This window comes from Myxocyprinus asiaticus, chromosome 5, assembly GCF_019703515.2.
Source record: "Myxocyprinus asiaticus isolate MX2 ecotype Aquarium Trade chromosome 5, UBuf_Myxa_2, whole genome shotgun sequence".
NCBI lineage: Eukaryota > Metazoa > Chordata > Actinopteri > Cypriniformes > Catostomidae > Myxocyprinus > Myxocyprinus asiaticus.
In genome coordinates this window covers 21,117,908-21,142,923 of record NC_059348.1, presented here as the reverse complement: position 1 = coordinate 21,142,923, position 25,016 = coordinate 21,117,908, and the positions used below count along the sequence as shown (strand labels likewise).

General features: G+C 36.0%; 1 protein-coding gene across 2 annotated transcripts in view; it reads right to left on the bottom strand.

Annotated features, from left to right (window-relative positions):
- Nucleotides 1–25,016, bottom strand: part of LOC127441241 (choline transporter-like protein 5-A) — a 108,501-nt gene that overhangs the window by 52,389 nt on the left and 31,096 nt on the right. The window contains exon 2 of one of the 2 annotated variants that reach the window (XM_051698412.1): nucleotides 596–644. The exons of the other annotated variant lie outside the window; for it this stretch is intronic. Within the exon in view, the coding sequence (XP_051554372.1) occupies nucleotides 596–644 (49 nt within the window). The remainder of the gene's footprint in view (nucleotides 1–595; nucleotides 645–25,016) is intronic. 2 annotated transcript variants of the gene reach the window in all.

Genomic DNA, 25,016 nt, shown 5'->3' with positions numbered 1-25,016 from the left:
TCCACTCCTAAGCCAGACACAATTAGAGAAGTGAGCAGTCTCATTCCTTATTTAATGGCCCATCGTCACTCTATATGGGTTACTGGGCTTCAGTTTGCCGACTGACCTGTTTCGATTGTTTCACAACCCCTGCAATTCCACTCACTCTTACATTAGTGACTAAATGCCATAGAATTGTGCTTTTTTTACTGACAGGAGTGCAGCACATCACTTTTAGCCATGGCAACATTAAGCTATTACAAACCTATGCCCTGGACAACACCCTAATTTACAGGCCAGCTAAAGGACTATAAACCTTAAGTTGTGATGTATTGGATTTGTTTTGTTTATGACTTAGTGAAAAAAGCTTATAAACCGGACACTGTTTGCTTAAAAGAAATATTCTAACTTTATGACATTAAAAGAATGAACTAAAAATAAATCTTATCATTAGATGAAGAGCATCTCCATGACAACTGTGAATATAGAAGAGATGAGAATAGCAAAGGCAATGAACTGGGAGGTTTTATTATTATTGCAATGATGTCACACATAATGTTGAGTGTGAATGATCACTGGCCTCTGCAGCACTAAAAGGATATGAAGGTTTATTTACCTTTTATGAACTGGCCCTCTAAATGTTGGGTCAAACTTGCGAGGTTCACCTATGGAAATAAAAAGGAAACATCTAATATTAATGAGCAAATTAGAGATGTGAAGTTTTAACAGGACAGTAGACCAACCCTAGACAAATATTTAAGGGATCATGTACATTCATTATCACAAAATAATAAATCCCAAACCTGAGGATTCTGACACAAAGCACACTATAATGCTTATCGTCTACTTACAAAATCAATAAAATGGCTTGAAATATTGAGTTGTTGAAATTATTTTATCATGTAAGAAGATAGACATCAACTACCAATTATTATACAGTTTAGCGATCATTATACTGATAGACTTCAGAATGCATAATTGATCAGTCAGTATCGAGTATTCCAAACCTGCAATTAGTCAATATAATGAAGAGGTGTGCTCTACTGCTCTCTGCTAAAGATGACTATTTCATCAATACAGTTGAACACAAAAACTTAAACAGAGTGAATTACAGATGGAAAAAGAATTAGCATGATAAAGCCTTGCTTTGACTAGCTGCTGAAAACAAGCCTCTTGTTAATGTATTGGGATTTCTCATTCATTGTGATTGAGGGTGATTTCTTTTACTTACCAAAACTAACAATTGCTGCTGTAAACAAAGATGGATGAGTCACTGGGGAGATTCAAGTAAAAAAGGCAGATATTTTCAGATACATTAGAAATAGGAGAGAGGATACAGCATGGCAATCCAAAAGATTGCTTATGCATTCAAGTTCTATCCCCTGTCGTTCCACCTGCCGTGCTGTCTGTCAGGGAGGGATCTCTTAAATCTTGCCAATGCAAGACAGTGTGTTCAGATTATTTTTCTATGGCTGTTAAGAGTTTTCTGACTTTGCAGTGCTTTGTTGAAGTTGACTACTTCAGCTTTTGGAGGAAAGGGAAATGGTTGAAATTAATCTCTTGTGAATTTGTGTGTGTAACTATATAGAGGTTATGTACATTTTCAACAAACACACAAGGAACCTTCATAAAATATACATGGAGACATATATGGATCATTCTGCTTGCTGTATAACAGAATAGTACACAAGCATTTCAAGTAATCTGTAAAATACACCTTCTAAAACAAACAAGCAAAAAACCCAAACAAAAATAACAACAAATCAATCTTATTGAAACAAATCACCCTTGCACCCAAATCAACATTCCAAGAATCTTCCATTCTTCAAAACAATGTGAACACCAACTGCACGTATTTCCTGAAATGTGTTTCTGCAATTCAAATCATATTACAGCACTACTGCCATGCTGTACACCTTGTCTGAATTGTTCTGTCACCTGAGATGCGACACTAAATCGATGAGGATGGCCTTGGTACATTTAGCAGAGTGAATGAGCATTCCATCACCAACACAATGGTCTTTTTCTTTCATCAGCAACATCAAAGCTACAGTGAGCAGAGGGAGCATTCTGGAGCAACATGATCACACGGGAAGTCGACATGTTGCTTCCAAGAGTTCCAGTACCTTAAGATCGGCCACATTATGCCAACTCACCAACAAGCTGCATATTCTATTTTTGCATCGGCTCCAGAATGTTTACTTTACGCTGTGGTGCAACCGGAAGTGTGTTGTATCAGCACCACAGAAACCCAGGTTCAGATCATATGTTGAACCAGGAAGTAATCACATTTGCATAATCAGAGACAAGTGTGGTTCGGAGTTTGCATTTTTACCTCTAGTTTTACATTTTTACTCCACTGATGGTTAGGTTTAGGGTTTGTATTGGTGGGAGAGTTTGTAAAATATGCATTCCTCCTCACTGTATTACAGCCTGTACAGCTGAAAACAACTCGCGTCAAAACTTGCTTTTGGTGCCACCTATGTGGACATTTCACCCGGAAAATGTAGGTAGGTATAGCTGCAGGCGGAGATCTCCAAATGGGGGCAGAATCTCCAAAATAGGGTGTGGTTTCTTCAGAAGGGGCCGGGGTTATTCTTAAAGGGGGTTGTGCCAACTACAAAAAGGGGCAACACCTCCACAGACGGTTAGGGTTAGGGGAAGTGTTATGTAAGGGGCTCCCTATATCTTTGCTGGTGGTTTAGAGCTCCCGCCCCTTTTTGGAGCTCTGTCTGCAGCTATACCCTCTTGGAAAATAGAGCTCACACGTGCCCATACAGTCTAATTCTATGACTAGCCATCAGGGTTGGGGAGTAACGGAATAAATGTAACGGGAATACATATTTAAAATACAAAATATAAGTAACTGTATTCCACTACAGTTACAATTTAAATCATTGGTAATTAGAATAAAGTTACATTTCAAAAAGTATTTTGATTACTGAAGAGATTACTTTGCATTTTATTATCATTTGTTTCATTTAATATTTAGTCCTTTCAGATGGAAAACATTTATACATATAAATGATGTGATCCAAAGTGCATTTGAACAGCGGTGAAACACTTTCTTATGATGTGTTACATTCATACGAGCAGACAGAGAAGTCTGAAGTAAGTTTGGAGCAGAAGAAACAGAAATAAACCTTGTGTAAATTGTCAGCTTTACACTAAGCTAAAATGCTATTTCTAGCCATTTTACATGCACATGTTACCAGGCACGATCATATTTTTTTCTCAAGAAAATTCATGTTGGATCATAATTTCTTTCTTCTAGTAAGACCTTTGACATTGGGGAAAAAAATGTATTCTTGATAATAATTTTTGTATTGTTTTCCTGTAAAAATATCTAAAAATCCTTAAAACAAGATCAATTTGAATTATCTTGTTTTAGAAACAACACTGCATGAGATATTTAGGTTTTTCAGAGAATGTATTTTTAACATGTGTATTTTGTCTTACTGTACTGGCAGAGTTTTTATAGTCAAAACAAGTGAAGAAATCTACCAGTGTTGAAGAAGTAATCCAAAGTATTTAGAATACATTACTGACCTTGAGTAATCTAACGGAATATGTTACAAATTACATTTTACAGCATGTATTCTGTAATCTGTAGTGGAATACATTTCAAAAGTAACCCTCCCAACCCTGCTAGCCATTAGGGACTGTGTAACGTTTTTCGAATGATCAAATTAAAAACAATATAAAAATACAAAACTATTGATTTGAAGTTGTTGATCAAAAGTATAGAAAAAATATACTTTAAAATTATTACAATATATTAATATATATACAAATATGTAAGTAGTATGTACCCATTCAATTGCGTCATTCACAGTGCATCATGGAACTAGGTGGTTACCACCAGACTAACATGTTTTAAACTGATATAAACAAGTAATAAGATGTATTTAAGATGTCTTATATCGCCTATAGGACACCAAGTGAACCAGGATGGCCACTGGTGCACCCTCAAAAAATATATACATTGCATGACCTACCTGCAAAGTTATGCATTGATGAGCAATACTTATGAAAAAATTTGATGAATGATGAAACACTTAAATAAACAGTAATGTTATGCTATCACTAGGTTGTAACTGAAGAGATCTTTATTACAGGTACTCTAGGGTACAGGTAACTCTAAGATGTCAAACCTCCACTACACATCAGCACTGTGAATCTCTTTTTGATCTACTAATTACTTTTGGCCTGCCACCTTTCAAAGTCAAAGGACTCGAACAGGGAATTCAATGATCCACAGCATGACCATCTGACACTGAATACAAAACAATAATTGCCATGAACATCCAATTTAACTTAGAATGAGTGCAGGGAGGCAGCCCACCTCCTTATAAATTCCCCTCAACTACCGAACTCTGAGTGGAGGAGGGTTACAATTCACGAGTAATTAGAGTTAAGAAAGTAAATTTCGCTGGAGATGTGACTCATGATTGAATTCTTCTTTGGCATGGGGCCTTCAGCACTACACAGTGATTAAAGTAAACAAACTAAGCTGTTGTGCATTCACCTTTCTCTGCACTCATTCCTTCAGAGGTATTCAATCAATACAGCCACATGCAAGAAAGTCAATATCACGCACAGGAATGGACATGCTCAACTGCATGCAATGCACATTAACACGTACAACCTCTGGAAAATTGAGAAAATGGTCACTAAACCAATTCCGACAGAGAATTTGTATGACATGAATTGTGACTATAGAAAACAACTTTACAACTCTATCAATAATACAGCATATATATATAGGTTTTGACAAATATAGTCACATTCCATCACACAACCCATAAGGGTATTTTAGCAATAACTGTGTTTATGTACAGCACAAATGGTGTGAGAAATTGTATGTATTTCTTTGCCAAGTGGAGTTCATAACTTTTTAAAGCTGCACTACTTATGATTTTTTGCTTAAAAGCCTATGTCATTCATCCTTACGTCATTACGTCATGTCCGTAAACACAGAAAAGAAGTCCCGGCTGTCAAGTGTCACGGCTGAGGAAACTACACTGTTCAGTTCAGTCAGTCACTGTCACACAGTTCAGAACAGCACCACTGAAGTCTGGATGGATGTTTATTGTTTAACTGTTTGGCAAGTTCTTTGCTTGCTAAAATGCTTGAATACTGTATGTTGTCTGGAAGGGTTGTTGAAGCTTATATTGCTTGTCATGCTTGTATGAATCAAACGATACTCGTGTGTTAACTGATTGCGATGTATCTACATTGTCATGTTTAGCATGTATATTTCATCCATATCATTAATGAATCCTTGTTTTATGTTTTCAATTTACAGTGTTATTGTTTGCAGTGCATAGATGCACTATTGTAGAATTACAGTTTTTCTTGCATTGTCAGGAGAGGCTGTACAATATAATATAAATTAATAAAGTCTTCCATTGAACTCATATCAACCATATTAAGAGTTTCACCTATGAAATTGATAATTGTACTACAATACAAACATTAACAGTAGATAAAACACTTGAATGATCATATTAACATATGCTGGTAAAGTATGCTGGTATGTGGTGGTTTGTTATCAATGAAAAAGCGCTTTAAATGTAGTGTCAGAAAAGAGCTATAAGTGTAAAATTAATTCAGTCATTCATTCAAAATATGTAAATACGAGTGTTGTTTATCTTTATCAAGGCAATTAATATTTTGATTTGAAATGTTTAATAAAATAACATAATATCAACACGATAAAAGAACATTATGACTCCGGCTCTGAATATCTCTCAGTCATGATCACACACAGACGATGTCCAGGTAAGCTCAAATCATGAGATTCATCCGCGCAGAAGAGCAGCGCCGAAACACGACTGACTTAGTGTTTCAACCACAGATGTTGCAAGAGACCACAAAGTTCCGTAGTGCAGCTTTAAGCCAATATAAGAATATAGATTTTTGGTTGGGTAAAAGCATATAGTGAGGAAATCCAATGCTGTTGCATGAGTTTCACCATTTAAATAAATATTATCATTGATTTTAAATATTGTCTTCATGATAGCTCTCCTTTAAAACACACAAAGCTTCATATACTTTGAATTATTCAAACACTGTGCCTTGAACTAGCACTTTGCCTAGTCTCTCTGCATGGTGTCCATGCACATGAACTGTAGTAACATGCTATTACTACAGTTGCAGGGGGAAATAAAGTGAACCCTTGGATTTACCTGGATTTCTGCATAAATTGTTTATAAAGTTAAATCTTATGTCAAATTAAACAGAAGTTGGGTGATACAACAGCATAATGCTCCAAAGCACAGGAGTAAATCAACAACAGAATGGCTTCAACACAAGTACAGTGAATATGCCTTCTGGTGTGTCAGTCAGTGTCATGACCTCAACCTGATTGAGATGCTTCGGCATGACCTCAAAAGACTAATTCACACCAGACATCCAGATAATATTTCTGAACTGAAAGAGTTTTGTAGAAGAATTGTGCAAAATTCCACCGACTGTTGTGGAGGTCTGATTCGCAATCACAGGAAATGTTTGCTGAAGGTTATTGGTGCCAAAAGACAATCAATCCATTATTAAATCCAATGGTTCACACTGTGAATGTTAACATGTTATATCATTGTGTGTTACAGTATCTATGCAGACTGTGTTTGTCTCTTGTTGTGACTTAGTTGGAGATCGAATAAACTTTCATGACCAACTTATGCAGAAATATAGGTAAAGGTTCACATACTTTTCCTGTAAATGTATAAGTCGTCCTGCAGCCTCGTGCCTATGTCCGAATCACAGCCATGCTGACATTCAGTACAACAGCAATCTTGCTAGTGTGATTTTGTTTTTAGAACTACTGTATTGTACAAGCAATAAGTTACTATTGAGTGGCATATACAGTTTATGCCACTTTTAGACACAATACGACCAATATTTTTTTTCTATTTTTGCAATGCTAAAGCTAAAAACAGATAAGCAGAGTGATACAAACATGGAAGCATCCCAGTGTGGTTATACTAAATATCAGCAACAACACTGTTTGTCCAATCAAATTAGAGGACTAAATATGGTGTAAATTACTACTCAAAAAAATTACATTTAAAAGCAATGCTCTTTACCAAATTTCATTAGAGTACTTCTCGCCATGGTTTAAACCAAGCAGTTGCACTGTACTGGTTAACATGCAGTGGATTTGGCTCACATCCACATTGTTAATGAAAGCCCAGGAAATCCTGAGTTTAGCAACAGTGCTTCAGCAGTGCTGGATGGGCTCTGAGTGCTTTTAACTCTTTATTCAGTGGAGTGGGCATTTAGCAGGCACTCAGAGAACGAGAGTTTTTAGATATAGTCAGCTCTGCACATGACAGCCATTCGCTGTCTTTATTCTTAGAACAGCTTTAGTAGTGTTTCTATAGCTACACTGTTGCCTTATTATCATTGGAGAGACTGACTACTTTTTGAGCCTTTTAAGTACCTTCCCCCCCCCCCACAAACAGTGAAAATAATGACTGTGTTGTTTCCTGCTGAGCACCACTAGCATATGGGTAGTATGATGTCCATTAAATGTCCATGAGCTTTTTTTTTTTTTTTAAATCAACATCAAGATTTCAGTGTAAAATGTTTATGAATGTACAAGGAAAAGTGAATATCTTAGGTGTTATTGCTGGTCACAATTTACTTTTTCACCACTTTTCACCACCAATAATCTTTTTTCACTTTATGGGTTTTACAGTATTTTAAATGGTCCTGTGGTATGACGAATTAATTTGTACAAGTTTGTCTAAATGTATGTTTCTGTGGGGGTTACAATTAATCTTTGCATGCTATTTCAAATGATAATGATAATAATTGTCTATGTAATTGTAAATTAAAATGTAATAATAAAAAGAAAAAATACTTTCTGACATCACTTAATGTTAACCAATATCCAAAAACCTATTTAGGCATTGGTTTAGCAAACAAGCATTCAGGACCTGCATTTTTTTTATCGCTGAATATCCTGTTTCACTCACAAATTTGTTACATTAAGCCCAAAGTATGCTTCAGTTTTTATGTGAACGCTAAGCATCTGTGTACAGTCGAATGTTCAGCCTTTCAAAGTATACTTCAATTAACAGTGTGTGCATTCATAGTAGCTACAACTGCTATGAGATACTGGACTATTTCTCTTCAGGAGTGTAGACCCAATAAGATGTCTTTATAGTTCTTCTGACTCGAGTTATACAATTGCAGTTATCTCCTGACTTCCTCAAACACACGCTCTTGACATGCACATCCACTGTTGTTGTTTTTACCTTTGTCTCCTGATGTTTAGCAGCAATTACATCTTCTAGCACTTCTTTGTGACAGCAAAGGCTCAATTGTAAGTGTTGCCACCTTGTGGACCCACTAATTAGTGCAAAAAAATTCCAGGCGATTTCTGAGCGTTCAGAGTACGTGTGGTTAGAAAAATCAGGCCGCTTGCGTTCAGTGCTCGAGCACTCTGCTGCTGATGATATTTGTGTCATGCATCCTGTATGCATACGCCATGCATTCACATCTGACTGAAGTATACTTTGGGCTTTACAGAAGTAAAATGGGTTGCAAATGGGGTTTCACACTGTAATAAAAGTTAATAAAGGTATTACACATATAGGTGTTATACTATAAATATATAAATCAGACAGTTCATTAGCAAAGAGCTGTCCTGATCATTTCTAGGACTTATCCTACATTGAAACAGGGAAATCTGGCCCAAAAGTTGTTGAGTGTGTGTGTGTGGGGAGGGGGAGGGGGTGTCGCTGCCCCGTTTGGCATATCGCGCCACCGTTTTGTGGCACGTTCTGCATAACACGGTGGCCCATCTCAGTTTATCGCGGCCCATTCGGTCCCATTTCACAGCAGGCCCTTCAGGAAAAGTCCTGGTTCTCCTGATGGCCAGTCCGCCCCTGGAGTATGTACTGCTTTTGATGAAGGATGCATTTCTCGGCTTGAAGAACAACAGTTTGTTCTTTAGGTACAGTATGCAGGTGATTAGTATGAATAGATTCCGGACATACTTCATCCAGGAACATGGCCATTGTCCTGTGACCAGAATATATGACGTAATAACAACAACCATGAAAATAAACAACTATGGTTTTGTCAAACAAACACAATTTAAGCACAAGAAACAACTTTCTTGGTATATATCCCACTTACAGTTTGGAAGCGCCGTCCGACTCACGGTTCTCCACCATTTTTTTAATCCAGCATTTTGTATGTGACATCTCTTCAGCTCTTCAGCTCAAGAGACATCATGAAAGTAAATAAAGTGTTCAGTCAATACGTACTTCAGAATCTCACTGGAAATAGTACAGTAGGTCATTCGGGTGTTTCTCACTTACTTTTTTATGAATACTGAGGATTGGAACATACTACTCCACTGTTTTTGGCATTCTAAATAGTAGGGAAGTATGGATATTCAGACGCAACTATAGTCTCGCATAGCCTAGCTTTTGACTATGTGCATAAAGTCTGGTCATGACCAGCTAAACATAAAACACCACAATAGAGGAAAATATAAGCAGACTTTCTGTCTCAGAATTTCTGTCTTTCACAAAATAATAATTACAGATTATTTCATAGATAAAACAAAGCAGAAGATGCTGTTCTGCTCGTAAATATCAAGTTTACTTGCTTCTAAGTGTCTGAAACAAAACTATGTATCTTTCAGAAATTTAAAGATAGTTAGCAAACATTCATAGATGTCCTGAAAAATATGACGGGTTGCAATCAAAACTCCACTATAAAATGCAAGGGACAGCTGTACATTTTTCTATACCTAGCCTAGTTTAGGGACATATTTTTTGTAAGGAATATACTGAATATGCAGTATGTAATATATACAGGGTTGGGAGGGTTACTTTTGAAATGTATTCCACTACAGATTACAGAATACATGCTGTAAAATGTAATTTGTAATGTATTTTGTTAGATTACTCAAGGTCAGTAACATATTCTAAATACTTTGGATTACTTCTTCAACACTGGTAGATTGTTTTCACTTGTTTTGATTATAAAAACTCTGTCAGTACAGTAAGACAAAATACACATGTTCAAAATACATTCTCTGAAAAACCGAAATATCTTATGCAGTGTTGTTTCTAAAATAAGATTAATCAAATTGATCTTGTTTTAAGGATTTTTTTTTATATTTTTAAAGGAAAACATTACAAAAATCATTATCAAGAATATCAAAGGTCTTACTAGAAAAAAAGAAATTATGATCCAACGTGAATTTTCTTGATAAAAAAAAATATGATCGTGCCTGTTAACATGCATGTAAAATGGCTAGAAATAGCATTTCAGCTTAGCGTAAAGCTGACAATTTACACAAGGTTTATTTCTATTTCTTCTGCTCCAAACTTACTTCAAACTTACTTCTCTGTCTGCTCGTATGAATGTAACACATCATAAGAAAGTGTTTCACCGCTGTTCAAATGCACTTTGGATCGCATCATTTATATGTATAAATGTTTCCATCTGAAAGGACTAAATATTAAATGAAACAAATGACAATAAAATGCAAAGTAATCTCTTAATCAAAATACTTTTTGAATGTAACTGTATTATAATTACTAATTATTTAAATTGTAACTGTAGTGGAATACAGTTACTTATATTTTGTATCTGAAATACATAATCCCATTACATGTATTCTGTTACTCCCCAACCCTGAATATATATATATATATATATATATATATATATATATATATATATATATATATATATATATATATATATATGGTAGATGCCAGCTTAATATGGATGAATGACACCCATAAACGGCTGATACAAAAGTGGCCAGAATTCACTGTCATTAGCTCCAAATGCAAGCAGGTATGACTGAGCCAAAACAGATTAGCATTGACTTAACTTACCTGCATACCAACATTGGTGTGCTCATGTAGCATATTACATTGAACTCAAGCTAATTTAGACTCAAATTTTTATCCAACATCAACCCTTGAAGTTGGACACAGGTTTGTGAATCATGCCTGGCCTATAAAGTAACTGGAAAGTCTTCAAACTGTTTGTTTCAATTAACTGTTTCAAAAATGATTCAGTAATGATTTTGAGCCATCATACTAATATGTTCTCAGTCCCAATACATTGTACATGTTTTTCGTTTAAGAGAATAATGCATTTCCTATGTCAACCAGATAAGGCCCAAAAAGATGCAAAATCATCATAATTGAAGACACCATGAAATCTGACCACATGAAAACCTGTGTTTTATGGCCTTTTGTCCATGCTAGTTAGCTTTGAGGCCATCTATTACTAGTGAGGTCCAAAAAGTTGACAAAATCAATGTTTAGCACTAGGGATGTCACGATTATGAAATTTGGCTGACGATTAATTGTCAAACAAATAATTGTGATAATGACAATTAATTGTCTGTTTTAAGGCTTTCAAAAGTATGTTGCTGTAATTACCATTCAAATTTTCATACTTATTAAGGTGTACATTTTGTGTGCTTCATACACCTAAAGAAGATACTTGTGGTTTTTAAACCACTTTTCCTAAAATTATCATGAGGAGAATATGTCTTATTACATTTACTTAATAGATTGGCATGAACCTCTGCAGACAGCGTGTGCATCAGAGTGCTTCAGAAGCGGTTAATCATCACACGCTTTTCAGTAGCTTCTCTGAGTGTGCTCTGCAGTTCGGCACAGTGAGATGGTAATTGGAGTGCTCACATAATGTAAGAACATTGGAAAATGAGACACGTATGCGCTTAAAATTCCATTATTGTAAAATGTGACTGGACTTTGAAGTTTACATTTATCGTGGTCAGACGATTATTTAATAATTGAGACAGGCCTATTTAGCACATATTTAAAACTTACTCTAGAAAACAGACTAAAATATTGATAACTCAGCTTACACTCAATAATTTTGTCCAAAAAAATGCTACAGCAGGAGTCGGCGACCTTTTTGACATGGAGTGCCATTTTTTATTTTCCTGGTCAATGGCTGTGTCGATGCCATGCGCATGTATGTGATTTTCCGAAGTTTAAGTCCACTTGTGAAATGTTTCTATTTTTCATTTTTCTATTTTAATCATTTATTTTTCATTACAAATGATATTGTCAGCATAACAGTTTGAGTGAAATTGTTTTGCAAACCCGCATGTGAAACATCTTGCATGTGAATTTTCACAGAGCATCTTGTGAAAGTGCTTTAATGAAAGAAAACTTGTCCTTTTGTACAAAATGAGTTAACACAGTTAATGTCACAAATTTTCTTATTTGATTACTGATCAAGAAATTGTGTGGAATCTTAAGTATTTCTTATATTATGTCATACATTTTTCAAAATCACGCAGAGGGGTAATAACTAGCACGCAATCAACAGCGAGAGAGGAGCAGTCAATTTTATTTATATGAAGTTACATGCATTCCAATCTACATCTTGATGTAATCCTCATGATCACACAGTGTTTTCATCAGCTGAATGGGAGACTAAACACTATTAAAGTGTGACGAGACTCACGCTGCGCGTGAAAGCCATTAGCGCATCACAAGCCGATCAACTATTGATTCACCTTTTCGGTGAATCGCACCTGCAAAATCGCACCTGCACAATTTAATCTAAAACTTTATTTATATTTTGAATAGACTCAGATTTTTATTAGATTACATTTTCTCTTTTAATCATTTAATGTAATTTTGAGCGTGCCCATGGTTTAAGGATGGTGTACCTGTATGCTGTGTTGGACATCTCAAGGATTAATAGTGGTGTTTTCCATATTACATCCCGTGTTGTTCTGAAAGCAAAAAGAAACTAATGAAACATGGAATGTAGGCTGTCATCTGCACAGCCTGACCGAAGCAAAATGGTGCGTTTACTCGTGCGATTAACCGAAAGTGTTGCAGGCTCATGATGCGCGAATGGCTTGCACGCGTGCCATAGGTTGCCGACCCCTGTGCTACAGAATGAGAATGCCCTTCCCCCTATTTCCACCTGCTTCTGATTAGCAACAACAAGTAGCAAACCATGCTCATGGCTGTGACAAAAACAAAAAGTGTATTGCTATTAGAAATAAATACATAAATAATTGGACAAGCCTTCAATGTTCCCCACCCCAACTTCCTGTTTCAATAGGAAATTCATAAACACAAGAAAGAAAACTGTGATTTCATGGGGTCTTGAAATAACATCTTGAAGGCAAGAACATCTGCAGTTGTCAGGGATATGAAGGCATCAAGGTTAAGGTTTGTAAACCCCACCTCCCAATCAGAGTTTAAGTGTGGAGGAATCCTGTTAAACAGGCCCAGAATCCCCAGCATAACTTGGAGCAGTGCTCAGAGACAGGATTGATTACTGTAGACAGACTCACTCTGATTCCCCAGCAGCCTGAGTAAATCAAACCTCTTTTGGAAAAATTGCTAAGCAAATACAGTTTTAGGGATTGTTAAAGTATTGTTATTGCAAAAGCAGAATGCTCAGACATGAGAATTTGCATAAAGAGCTATTGCGACTGATGGATGGATTTCACTTTATCTTAACACTCAAAATCAGCTTGGCAGCACCATGGCAACAGCCAGGGCCCATCTTCTTAATTCCCATTTAATTTGTGCGAGAGGCTTAATTACATTAGGTTAATGTGTGCCGTGCATGGATCTGCAACAGTTTTAGATGGAGTTAGACAGTTGATGTTATCTTGACATTAATACCAAAGAACTTGTGGTTTAAATGAGGATTACTGGATGAGTGTTATTCAAAATATGAATATTAACACTGTGACATCATCAACATGATAAAAGAGCATTATGTTGTCATTATGTCTGAAAAGTGTTTTGATATTCTAGGTTGGTCTGCCCTGCTTTTATCCTCAACTGGGGTCTCAAAAAGCTTCTCCTTCTGTTCCAGAAATTTACAAGAAACTAACCCATTACACAAGCTCCATAAATCCCATGCCCTGCAGTAAAACATATATTACCATTATCATTGCTTGTCAGAAACAATTACATTAATCACAGCTCCTGTGTGGATGAATGGTTTGCTGCAAGTGAGTAGGTTTACAGCTTGGGAGGCGCATGATTAGACCGAACAGTAATGATGGTGGTCTGGGACCAGCTTCACCTCTCCAAACTCTTAAAACAATCTTTACTTATGTAATCACAAAACTGATCTCAAATCAGTGAGAAATGACACCCCCCCCCCAACTGCAGGGTTTGACAGGGCTTGCAGCCAGATGGCCTGGGTCAAACCTGGGGAGTCTGGGGTTAGTTGGAGCTATGCCTGATCCAGATTGAGCTCTCCAATCCAACATGCTGCTGCACATGGCATGCACCCAGCCTTAGACAGGATTAAAACTCTGATTGGCCAGATCAGGGGATTACGGTGGCCAGCAGAAGCGCTAGTCAGGCACCTGAGCAGCTGGACTGACAGATGCTCCTGAATGCTAATGAATGAGAAATCTGGCAACCACGGAAACAAACTCCAAAGCTGTTGTCGCAATTTGAACCTGTTTCTATGTGTAAATTGCCAGATTGCTGCAGATACTTTCCTGTGCTCTATATAGAAGATATTTAAGACGGTATTGTGATAAGGGCTGGGTATTGATACAGATTTCCCAATTCGATTCCGATTCACAAGCTCTTGAATCGATTCCGATCCGATTCGATTCAATATCGATTCATATGGGTTTATTTCAGTTATGCCCCTTTTGCTCACATATAAAAGAAATGATCTCCCAGCTAATGCTGTTAATTATACAGGGGACCTTTTAACTAGGTTTATTATGAAAAATATAATGTATTACTTTTCATCATTTTGGTCACATTTTGGCTTTTAAAAATTAACAAATAAATGTATTCAATCAATAAATAAGATATTATATTTCATATTTTATTTTTGTTATTTATTGTTAAATTACTATTTACAAGTATTTACATTGATTTGTTGAACACGTGTTAAAACCGGTTCTGCCTCTTTAACAAAAAACGGCATTTCTGTAAACAACGGCTTTAAATGAGCGCACGTTAACTAGAGAGGACTTGAATGGCATTACCTCATCTGTGCGACGCATGATTAGAATTAAATGTTTTTTTGTAGTTGTTTTTGATCAACAACTGACTGAAAAGAACAGAAAGGGTATTAAAAGAGACGGTATTCAATGACAAATGGGTTGCGTGGATCTCGTCCTTGGACACACATTACACGAAACAACTTCTACTCTTAACACACTGTGAAAGGATCTCGCTGCTGAACACTTCACAACTAAACTACACAATCACTGGAGAGTGAAATGTAAACATTTACCAGCCAGTTGCCAAATATATTCACTTTAGTCACATAGCGCGAAATTTGGTTGCAAATGCGATTGATTTCCACTCATTGAAGTGGAAGGTTGCGCACTGAATGAAGATCAATTTTGGGATTTAAGAATCAATATCAAGATCGTTCAAATGAAGATCACAATGCATCAGAAACATTTTTTTTTTACCCACCCCTAATTGTGATAGTAGTATTGTTGATTACCCTTTATGAATATAGCCTGCTAAAATACCAACATGATCATGCAGGAACTCGAAATGTTGTTACCGAATGTTCTGGTACCCTGACATCTGTTTACCTTTTCCTGTGGCGCTACTGATAGCGAGTTCCACAAGCTGCCTCAGAAACACTGGTTCTGGTCCCATGGGAACCAGGAAGTAGCCACATTCACATAAATAATGGATAGTGTGATTCAGAGGTTACATTTTTTGCTTTAAAATTTAATTTTTACTTCACTGATGGTTAGGTTTAGGGTTGAGGATTGGATTAGGGTTTTAAAAATGCATTCCTGTTAAAAGTTTTACATAATTTACTACTTAAAATACAACTAACTTTTGGTGCCACATTGTGGACATTTGACCCTCAAACTAGTGCGTACATATGCCCACATGTTCAGCACTTCCAGCTACGGCCTCTGGAGGTAGTGGTTAGAATTTCAGAAAGCATAGACCAACTTCAGCAGCACAACCTTCGACCTATTGTCGCTGAATTCACAGTGAGATCAAACTGATAACATTAGGATGTCTATTTTTGATTAGATTTTATCCACCTACAGCATCCACAAACACCTACTGAAGAACTAGATGCCAGATAGAACAGCTTTGACACACCAAAAACACATATAAAAATCGGACAATGTTTTCTTTTTATAAAAACTTGAAAAAATGTATAAGCTGAGTCGTGTATGTGAAATGCGAGGGAGACCAGACTAACCGCAATTCAGTATGCAAACAGATGTAAGATAGAAGACCAATCACAATTCTGCATGCAAATATTGACGTCAATGCTGTCAACATTTTGAATACTGCATTTTCTACCAATTTAAAATGTCTGAATTTTTCTACAAAACAGTGTACAACAGGCAGCTCTGGCTGAATTAATTGCAGAAGTTTAGTAGCTGAGAATCAACCCTTAACCAGAATGTTTGAGGAATATCAATCGAGTAAGTGCTGAAAACACTGAAATAATCCCCAAAACTATAAAATACACCAAAATATGAGAACTTACTCTAAAAGCAACAACATACTTCACTAAAATACCCACAGCACATCTATTGTTAGTAACTGCAAAGATGCTATATTTAAATCCAGTGAAAGAGGTGCAGACAGGTGCAGACAGACAGTACTATATGCATTGAAATAGTCGACCCTGAGACTGTTTCAGAGAGGCATTTTGAGCCATTAAAATGCCATTCACACTGCATTTCCCACTAGCCAAAAGAGAGGACTTTATAGAACACACTGAAATAAATACAACTCTCTTTCTCCTCAGCAGAGGTTGTGCACCCTGCAGAGTTGATAATAACCTCCTTGTCCTTCTTCAGAACAGAATAAAATGTTCCCTTAGAATAATATTACAGGTTTGCACAGGTCTGTCCTTTATGATACAGAGACACTTACATGCACTTCTTCCAAGAGCAAAACGTCCTCCTTACATGTCTCATTCTGATCAATGAGCTCTCATTAAAGTGTAACTCTTTATGCAGCGTGCCTCGCAGCGTGAAAATTTACTGTTTACTTCTTCTACCTAGCGCATATCATCATCATCATAATTTTACTCTCATGAAGCCGCTTCCTGTATGGCAAATAAAAGCAATGAGCTCTTATGTAATATTGAAGAAACACCTCCAGAATCACAGGCCCACATGTAAAAGAGATATATTTTCCCCAAGTAAACCGAAAGTCACTGTAAGACTTGTAAATATGAAATCCGGTGTGAAATGAATTTGTCTTCCATACACAAACAGGTCTGGTTTCATTTAGAAAATAATTAAGAATGAGCTTTTGCTACTTTTTGTTTCCCATTCATCCAAGATTGGTTCCAGGTGATGTGGAAAGAGTATAGCTGTTTTATCATTATTTAGTATAATAAAGAACATGCTTTTTTCTCAACGCTGAGAAACGAACCAAATGTAATTTGGTTTACAATGAAAATGTGCATTTCACAGACTATTTAATGCACAGGGTTATACTTTTGTTTGCCCAGTCACCAGGGTTGGGAGTGTTACTTTTGAAATGTATTCTACTACAGATTACAGAATACATGCTGTAAAATGTAATTTGTAACGTATTCCATTAGATTACTCAAGGTCAGTAATGTATTCTAAACACTTTGGATTACTTCTTCAGCACTGGTAGATTTTTTCACTGGTTTTGACTAAAAACTCTGCCAGTACAATAACACAAAATACACGTTAAAAATACATTCTCTGAAAAACCTAAATACAGTGCATCTGGAAAGTATTCACAGCGCTTCACTTTTTCCACATTTTGTTATGTTACAGCCTTATTCAAAAATGGATTAAATTCATTATTTTCCTCAAAAGGAAGAACCTTCCAGAAGAACAACCATCTCTGCAGCACTCCACCAATCAGGCCTGTATGGTAGAGTGGCCAGACGGAAGCCACTCCTCAGTAAAAGGCACATGACAGCCCACCTAGAGTTTGCCAAAAGGCACCTGAAGGACTCTCAGACCATGAGAAACAAAGATTGAACTCTTTGGCCTGAATGGCAAGCATCATGTCTGGAGGAAACCAGGCACCGCTCATCACCTGGCCAATACCATCCCAACAGTGAAGCATGGTGGTGGCAGCATCATGCTGTGGGGATGTTTTTCAGCGGCAGGAACTGAGAGACTAGTCAGGATCGAGGGAAAGATGAATGTAGCAATGTACAGAGACATCCTTGATGAAAACCTGCTCCAGAGCGCTCTGGACCACAGACTGGGGCAAAGGTTCATCTTCCAACAGGACAAAGACCCTAAGCACACAGCCAAGATAACAAAGGAGTGGCTCCGGGACAACTCTGTGAATGTCCTTGAGTGGCCCAGCCAGAGCCCAGACTTGAACCCGATTGAACATCTCTGGAGAGATCTGAAAATGGCTGTGCACCAACGCTCCCCATCCAACCTGATGGAGCTTGAGAGGTCCTGCAAAGAAGAATGGGAGAAACTGCCCAAAAATAGGTGTGCCAAGCTTGTAGCATCATACTCAAAAAGACTTGAGGCTGTAATTGGTGCCAAAGGTGCTTCAACAAAGTATTGAGCAAAGGCTGTGAATACTTATGTACATGTGGTTTTTTCTTTTTTCGGTTTTTATTTTTAATAAATTTGCAAAGATTTCAAACAAACTTTCATGTTGTCATTATGGGGTATTGTTTTTAGAATTGAGGAAAATAATGAATTTAATCCATTTTGGAATAAGGCTGTAACATAACAAAACGTGGAAAAAGTGAAGCACTGTGAATACTTTCCAGATGCACTGTATCTCATGCAGTGTTGTTTCTAAAACAAGATAAATCAAATTGATCTTGTTTTAAGGATTTTTAGATATTTTTACAGGAAAACTATTCAAAAATTATCAAGAATATGATTTTTGCCCTAATATCAAAGGTCTTACTAGAAAAAAAGAAATTATGATCCAACGTGAATTTTCTTGATAAAAAATATGATCGTGCTTGGTAACATGCATGTAAAATGGCTAGAAAAAGCATTTTAGCTTAGTGTAAAGCTGACAATTTACACAAGGTTTATTTCTGTTTCTTCTGCTCCAAACTTAAGACTTACTTCTCTGTCTGCTCGTATGAATGTAACACATCATAAGAAAGTGTTTCACCGCTGTTCAAATGCACTTTGGATCGCATCATTTATATGTAGAAATGTTTTCCATCTGAAAGGATTAAATATTAAATAAAACAAATGACAATAAAATGTAAAGTAATCTCTTCAGTAATCAAAATACTTTTTGAATGTAACTTTTTCTAATTACCGATGATTTAAATTGGAACTGTAGTGGAATACAGTTACTTATATTTTGTATTTTAAATATGTAATCCCGTTACATGTATTTCGTTACTCCCCAACCCTGCCAGTCACATTTGTTGACTTGCAGCAAGTTATTATCTGGGTTGCCATCAACATATTTTTATGCACATTTTGGGATATTGCATAAAAACTGCTGGATGGAAACACCATGATGCAAATAAAATCTCCAAAATGCGCATACAATCTTATAGCCTATGCTCGTTTGAGGTGGATAAATGTTTTATTCAATAAGAAGAAATACGAATAAACTATGATGATAAAACTTTTACCAAATAAACTCTTATTGAACTTATTAGGAATACAAGATGCGCACCAAAAAATCATGTGACTGAATAACTGGACTTTCCAGCAGACCAATCATTGCATCTGAAATGTTGCTTTTGTCATCCTGAAATAATGTTCTAGAAAATTAAAAGCCTGCATAGAGTTTGCAGAGCAAATCAGTCGAATATTTTATGTAACTGTGCCGAAGAGCAGGTTTATTGACACTTTAAAAAAAATATTTGTTTTGATTTGATCTGCACGGTAAAGACATGAGGATGGAGGGATGAAAATGCAGCTTTATTCGTGCAGAGTTTTTTGTGATCTTATGGATTTTTGCATATATTAAATTCGCAACTTGGATGGAAAAATAGCTAAAGTGATTGTTAACACTCCTTTGAAAGGAGACGCTATGGCAATCTAACTTTATGCTATTTGTGATGATGAGTTTGCATCATCATCATCATTTATTAATACATAGAGTGTGTATATATATATATATATATATATATATATATATATATATATATATATATATATATATATATATATATATATACATATATACTACCGGTCAAAAGTTTTGAAAAACGTATTCTTTATTATAAATTTTTTTTCTTCACATTTTAGAATAATAGTAAAGTCATCAAAACTATGGAATAACATAAATGGAACTATTTTATGGGAATTATGTTATGACTAAACAAAATCCAAAATAAATCAAAGCTGTGTTATATTTTAGCATCTTCAAAGTAGTCACCCTTTGCCTAGAATTTGCAGACATGTACTCTTGACATTTTCTCAACCAACTTCTTGAGGTATCACCCTGGGATGCTTTTTAAACAGTATTGAAGGAGTTCCCATCTATGTTGGGCACTTATTGGCTGCTTTTCTTAATTATTTGGTCCAAGTCATCTATTTTTTTAATTAAATTTTAGTTTTAATAATGAAATAAATTAATATGGTGGCACAATTATATTTTGTCTACAAAACTAATTTCAAACATTTAAGCATACACCTTCAGATCAAAAGATTTTTAAGATCATGTGAAACATTTCAGTCAAGTGTTTCAAAACTTTTTACCAGTAGTGTGTGTATATATATATATATATATATATATATTGTATTAATAATAGTTAGCTAATGGTGATGTATATAAACAATTGAGTATCACTTAAATAAGATACTGTCATGTGTTTGTTGAATAACAATGAATATTTGAAAAGAAAGGTATGTGACTTATGAAAAAATTGATAGAATGGCAAGCTCGTGGATAACCAGCAATCTGGATGCCTAGACAAATATGCATTCCTCAAAGTGGTTTGGCTTAATATAATGAAGTAGACTCTGTGCTTGTTGCAAAGGCATCGACAAGAAAACAATCTCAACCTCCTTCATTGAGATTCAGCTTGAAGCACCAGGATCCAACCTGATATTAGGTGCACTTTGTTTTGGAGTAGTTACATCTGTCTACCTTGCTGAATGTGAACCCCGAGAGGTTTTAAAGAGTCTGAATTTACATTCTCGTACAGTACAATGCCAGTGCAGTTGCTTCCCTGCCTTGGTCTACATGGTAATTCTGTTTCTAGTTAGGCTGTTAAAGTTTAGACCACCAATTATCATTCGCACAGCAAAAATGGCACCTTAATTAATTAATTATATAGTGTCAACAGAGCTTCAAAAACTGTATTAAATTGACGTTCTGCTCTAATCAATAATTGTCCTGAATTCTAGACACCAAAACAGATGATACATTTTGACTGAAAAACAGAGCTGGCCCTGACAGATGTGAGAGGAAAATATAAAAAATATTTTTTGATAAGAGTTATGAAGGCCTCTGGTTGATAAAGATCTCAAACTCTGCAGCTGAAGTCAGCACACAAGACAGTCTAAGATGCAGTGTACATGACTGAGTATGGAATGAAATTGTTTGCATTAACATCTCAAGATTATTTCTAATCATACCTTAGTTAAAAAAACCATAGTTTTTTTGTTGTTTTTATTTTATTTTAGTTTTTAGTTTTTTTATGAAGAACATTAGATTTGATCTCTCCCTGAGTGGGGCAAAGCTATAAACAGAAGGGCAGAGCGCTGCCATATCATTGAGAATCTGAAGTACTTTAGTTATTACTTTTCAGAACAATGTTGTCTCCCCATGAGAAAACATATTGAGGGGGGAAAATGGAAGTATGGAAAATCGAATCAAAGCTGTGAACAGTCAGAATGCCATCTACTGCATTGGCATAGTTGGGAATGTTCTGTCCTGTATTTTAATCACTCTGTATAAGGCGTGAAAAAAAAAAAAAAAAACAGCATTCTGCAAAAAAGTTCAAGAGATTTACATTATGTCCATTAATGGAGTCATAAATGGGGCCCATAGAGATCACTCACACTCTCTGCTCTCATTTAGAGAGAAGTGATTAGCTGCAATAATGGGTTCACTCGATTCTTCACCCATTCCTATTAGCTTCTCAAGATAATCAACAACAAGATGATAAATATTTTAATGATTAACCACCATTCATGCAGACTAAATAATAATACACAATGTGTGTTTGTGTGGTTTGCCTTCGAATATTATGTGGTTAATTATCTGCCTCTTTGTTGCGATAAATTATCTTTAATATTTACACTGACTGCATCTTACATCATTATATTGATGTGGCTAGTTTATGCATCATGTGATCAAGATTTAAATTTAAAAAAATATATATTTTAATGTATAAGAGAAAGTGTACTGAAAAAACATGCTGGTCCAGGATAGTTAAAGCTGGTTTGATGCTGGTCTTACTGTTGTACCAACACAGCCATGCTGTTCACCAGCAAACCAGCTGGTGAAGCTGGTAAACCAGCAAGTTCTTTCTCATTAAGCTGGTTCACCATGGTAATCTTGGTGGTTAAGCTAGTTAAAGGGGTGATGACACTAGCCCACCAGCATCCAAAACACAACATATGCTAATGAATATTAAAATGCATGTTCAATGTCACTGAGCAAGCCAGAAGAAGAGCAGAAATGTTCAGATGCTGCCCAGCAGAAAGAGACAGCAGTGGGAGAATATAGTAAGGCTCACTACCATAACAGGATGCTATTTGTTAGAAATGATTAATGTTTCAAAAGCAGCATGGTCTAAAGTAGGTCATTCCACAGGCAGAGTAGATCACTGCCTTGGTAGAGTCACACACACCCTTTATTTCTTTACTGCATATACACCAAAGTATGGAGAGTATTAATCAAACAATCAAATAATTGTACACTCAGCAATATTTGTTATAATTTTGTACACTAAATATAGTTGTCTATAGAAAATAAAAAGTATATTTCCATTATATTTTGGCATTTGCTGCTAAAATTGACATTAGCTGGGTGTCTTGCTTGCCTGCACACTTAGGGTTGCCAAATCTCCAGTTTTCCCACCAAATTGGGCTACTTTGCCTGTTGTTAACTGTTGCCACAGATAGTTCTTTTATTCTGCAATATAAAAAAGGGTATGACATATTGCACAAATATTTAAATGTAATGATTTGTGACCAACCAACAGTCTTCTGCAAGTCAATACAGATATGATGGGTACTATTTTTAATTTTTATTTTGGAAACAGACAGGCAAACTGGGATTACCAATACAACACAATAATACTAAAATAGTAGTAGCAGTGAAATAGTGTGTAAGCAGAAATAAGGTAACTTTGGGTAATATGCTTAAATATTTAGTCAAAACAGTATGGTACTGTTTGCATTTATCCAAGCAACCAATTTAAAGGAATAGTTCACCCCAAAATGAAAATTCTCTCATCATTTCACCCTCATGCCATTCCAGATGTGTATGACTTTCTTTCTTCTGCTGAACACAAACAAAGATTTTTAGAAGAATATTTTAGCTCTGTATGTCCATTCAGTGCAAGTGAATGGTGAACAAAACTTTGAAGCTCCAAAAGCACATAAAAGGCAGCATAAACGTAATCCATTAAAGTAACACATAACAAGCATTATGATAAGTATGGGTGAGAAACAGATCAATATTGAAGTCCTTTTTTCTATCAATCTCCACTTTCACTTTTTGGCGATTCACATTCTTCATGCATATCACCACCTACTGGGGAGTGTGGAGAATTTATAGTAAAAAAGGACTTAAATATTGATCTGTTTCTTCAGAAGACATAGATTTAACCACTGGAGTGTTATGTGTTACTTTTATGCTGCCTTTTTGTGCATTTTGGAGTTTCAAAGTTTTGGTCACTGTTCACTTGCATTGAATGGACCTACAGAGCTGAGATATTCTTCTAAAAAAAAAACTTAATTTGTGTTCACCAGATGAAAAAGAGTCATACAACTCTGGGATGGCATGAGGGTGAGTAAATGATGAGAAACATTTTCATTTTTAGGTGAACTATCCCAAGCCTGTCCTGCCTCTCTGTATTGTGTTTGATTACTTTGTAAATAATACAATACATCTTGATTTTTTTTTTAAATCTTTGCAAATATTATGTAATGCTACTAACATTATAGGCTTACAAATGAAAAGGAAATAATCAAAAATTCTTGAAAACACTCAAAAACTTACAGAGAAAGAAAGCCAGAGAGATTACACAAGCTGGATTTCAAGCATAGTTGTGTTTAAAAATCTGTCAAAGGGCAATTCATCCTCCAAGCACCCACAAGGGGCGCTATAGAAGACATTAGCGTAAACTGTCGGCTTTCTTTTTCAGGTCATATACCGTCATGGTGGATCAACAGTTTGAACGGTTTGAAACTGGTGGAGCAACAGTTTGAAGAGAATCTTGTTGAGCTAGTTATAAAAATGTTTTTAGATAGCATTTAAAGGTAGCTCTATTATCCCTTGAACTTACTGAGGTTAGTTACTGCCACAATATTGCAAGAATGCACATTAAGCCTACAATGAGACCAACGCGTACAATTTTCAACAGGGTTGTACCTAATTTGCAACTATATTGCCTCAACTGTGGTGCAGGCTACAAGTTGCTCTTGAAATTTAAACCTGAAGTACCCATTTAAATATTTTACAGATAGAGTGTCCTATTCCTGTTTTGTCAGCAAAGAATGGCCAAATGGAGTCATGTGACGGCATGCGATGAGCGGATGTGTAAACGGCGAGCTCTGAGCACTTTGCTAGTTTTTAATTATTTTAATGTTATAATCCGGTGAGTATAAAACACCCTGCTACATATCTGTTCTTTGAAGTCAACATGGCAAAGAATTCAAAATCCTTGGGTTCTGGAGATATTAAAAGACACTTACGTGCTCGAGCTGAAACCTCTGACAGGCCCACAGACCAGGGACCAGAAATCCAGCATCAACTGGCGAGCATGTCTGTGATGCTGATGAAAGTTGTTGCTGACTTAGAAGGTCTCGCTGTAATACGTCGATCGATTACGGCGATGGAAACTAAATTCCCTGAGTTGGTTACAAGATTATTGGAGGTCGACAAAGGAGA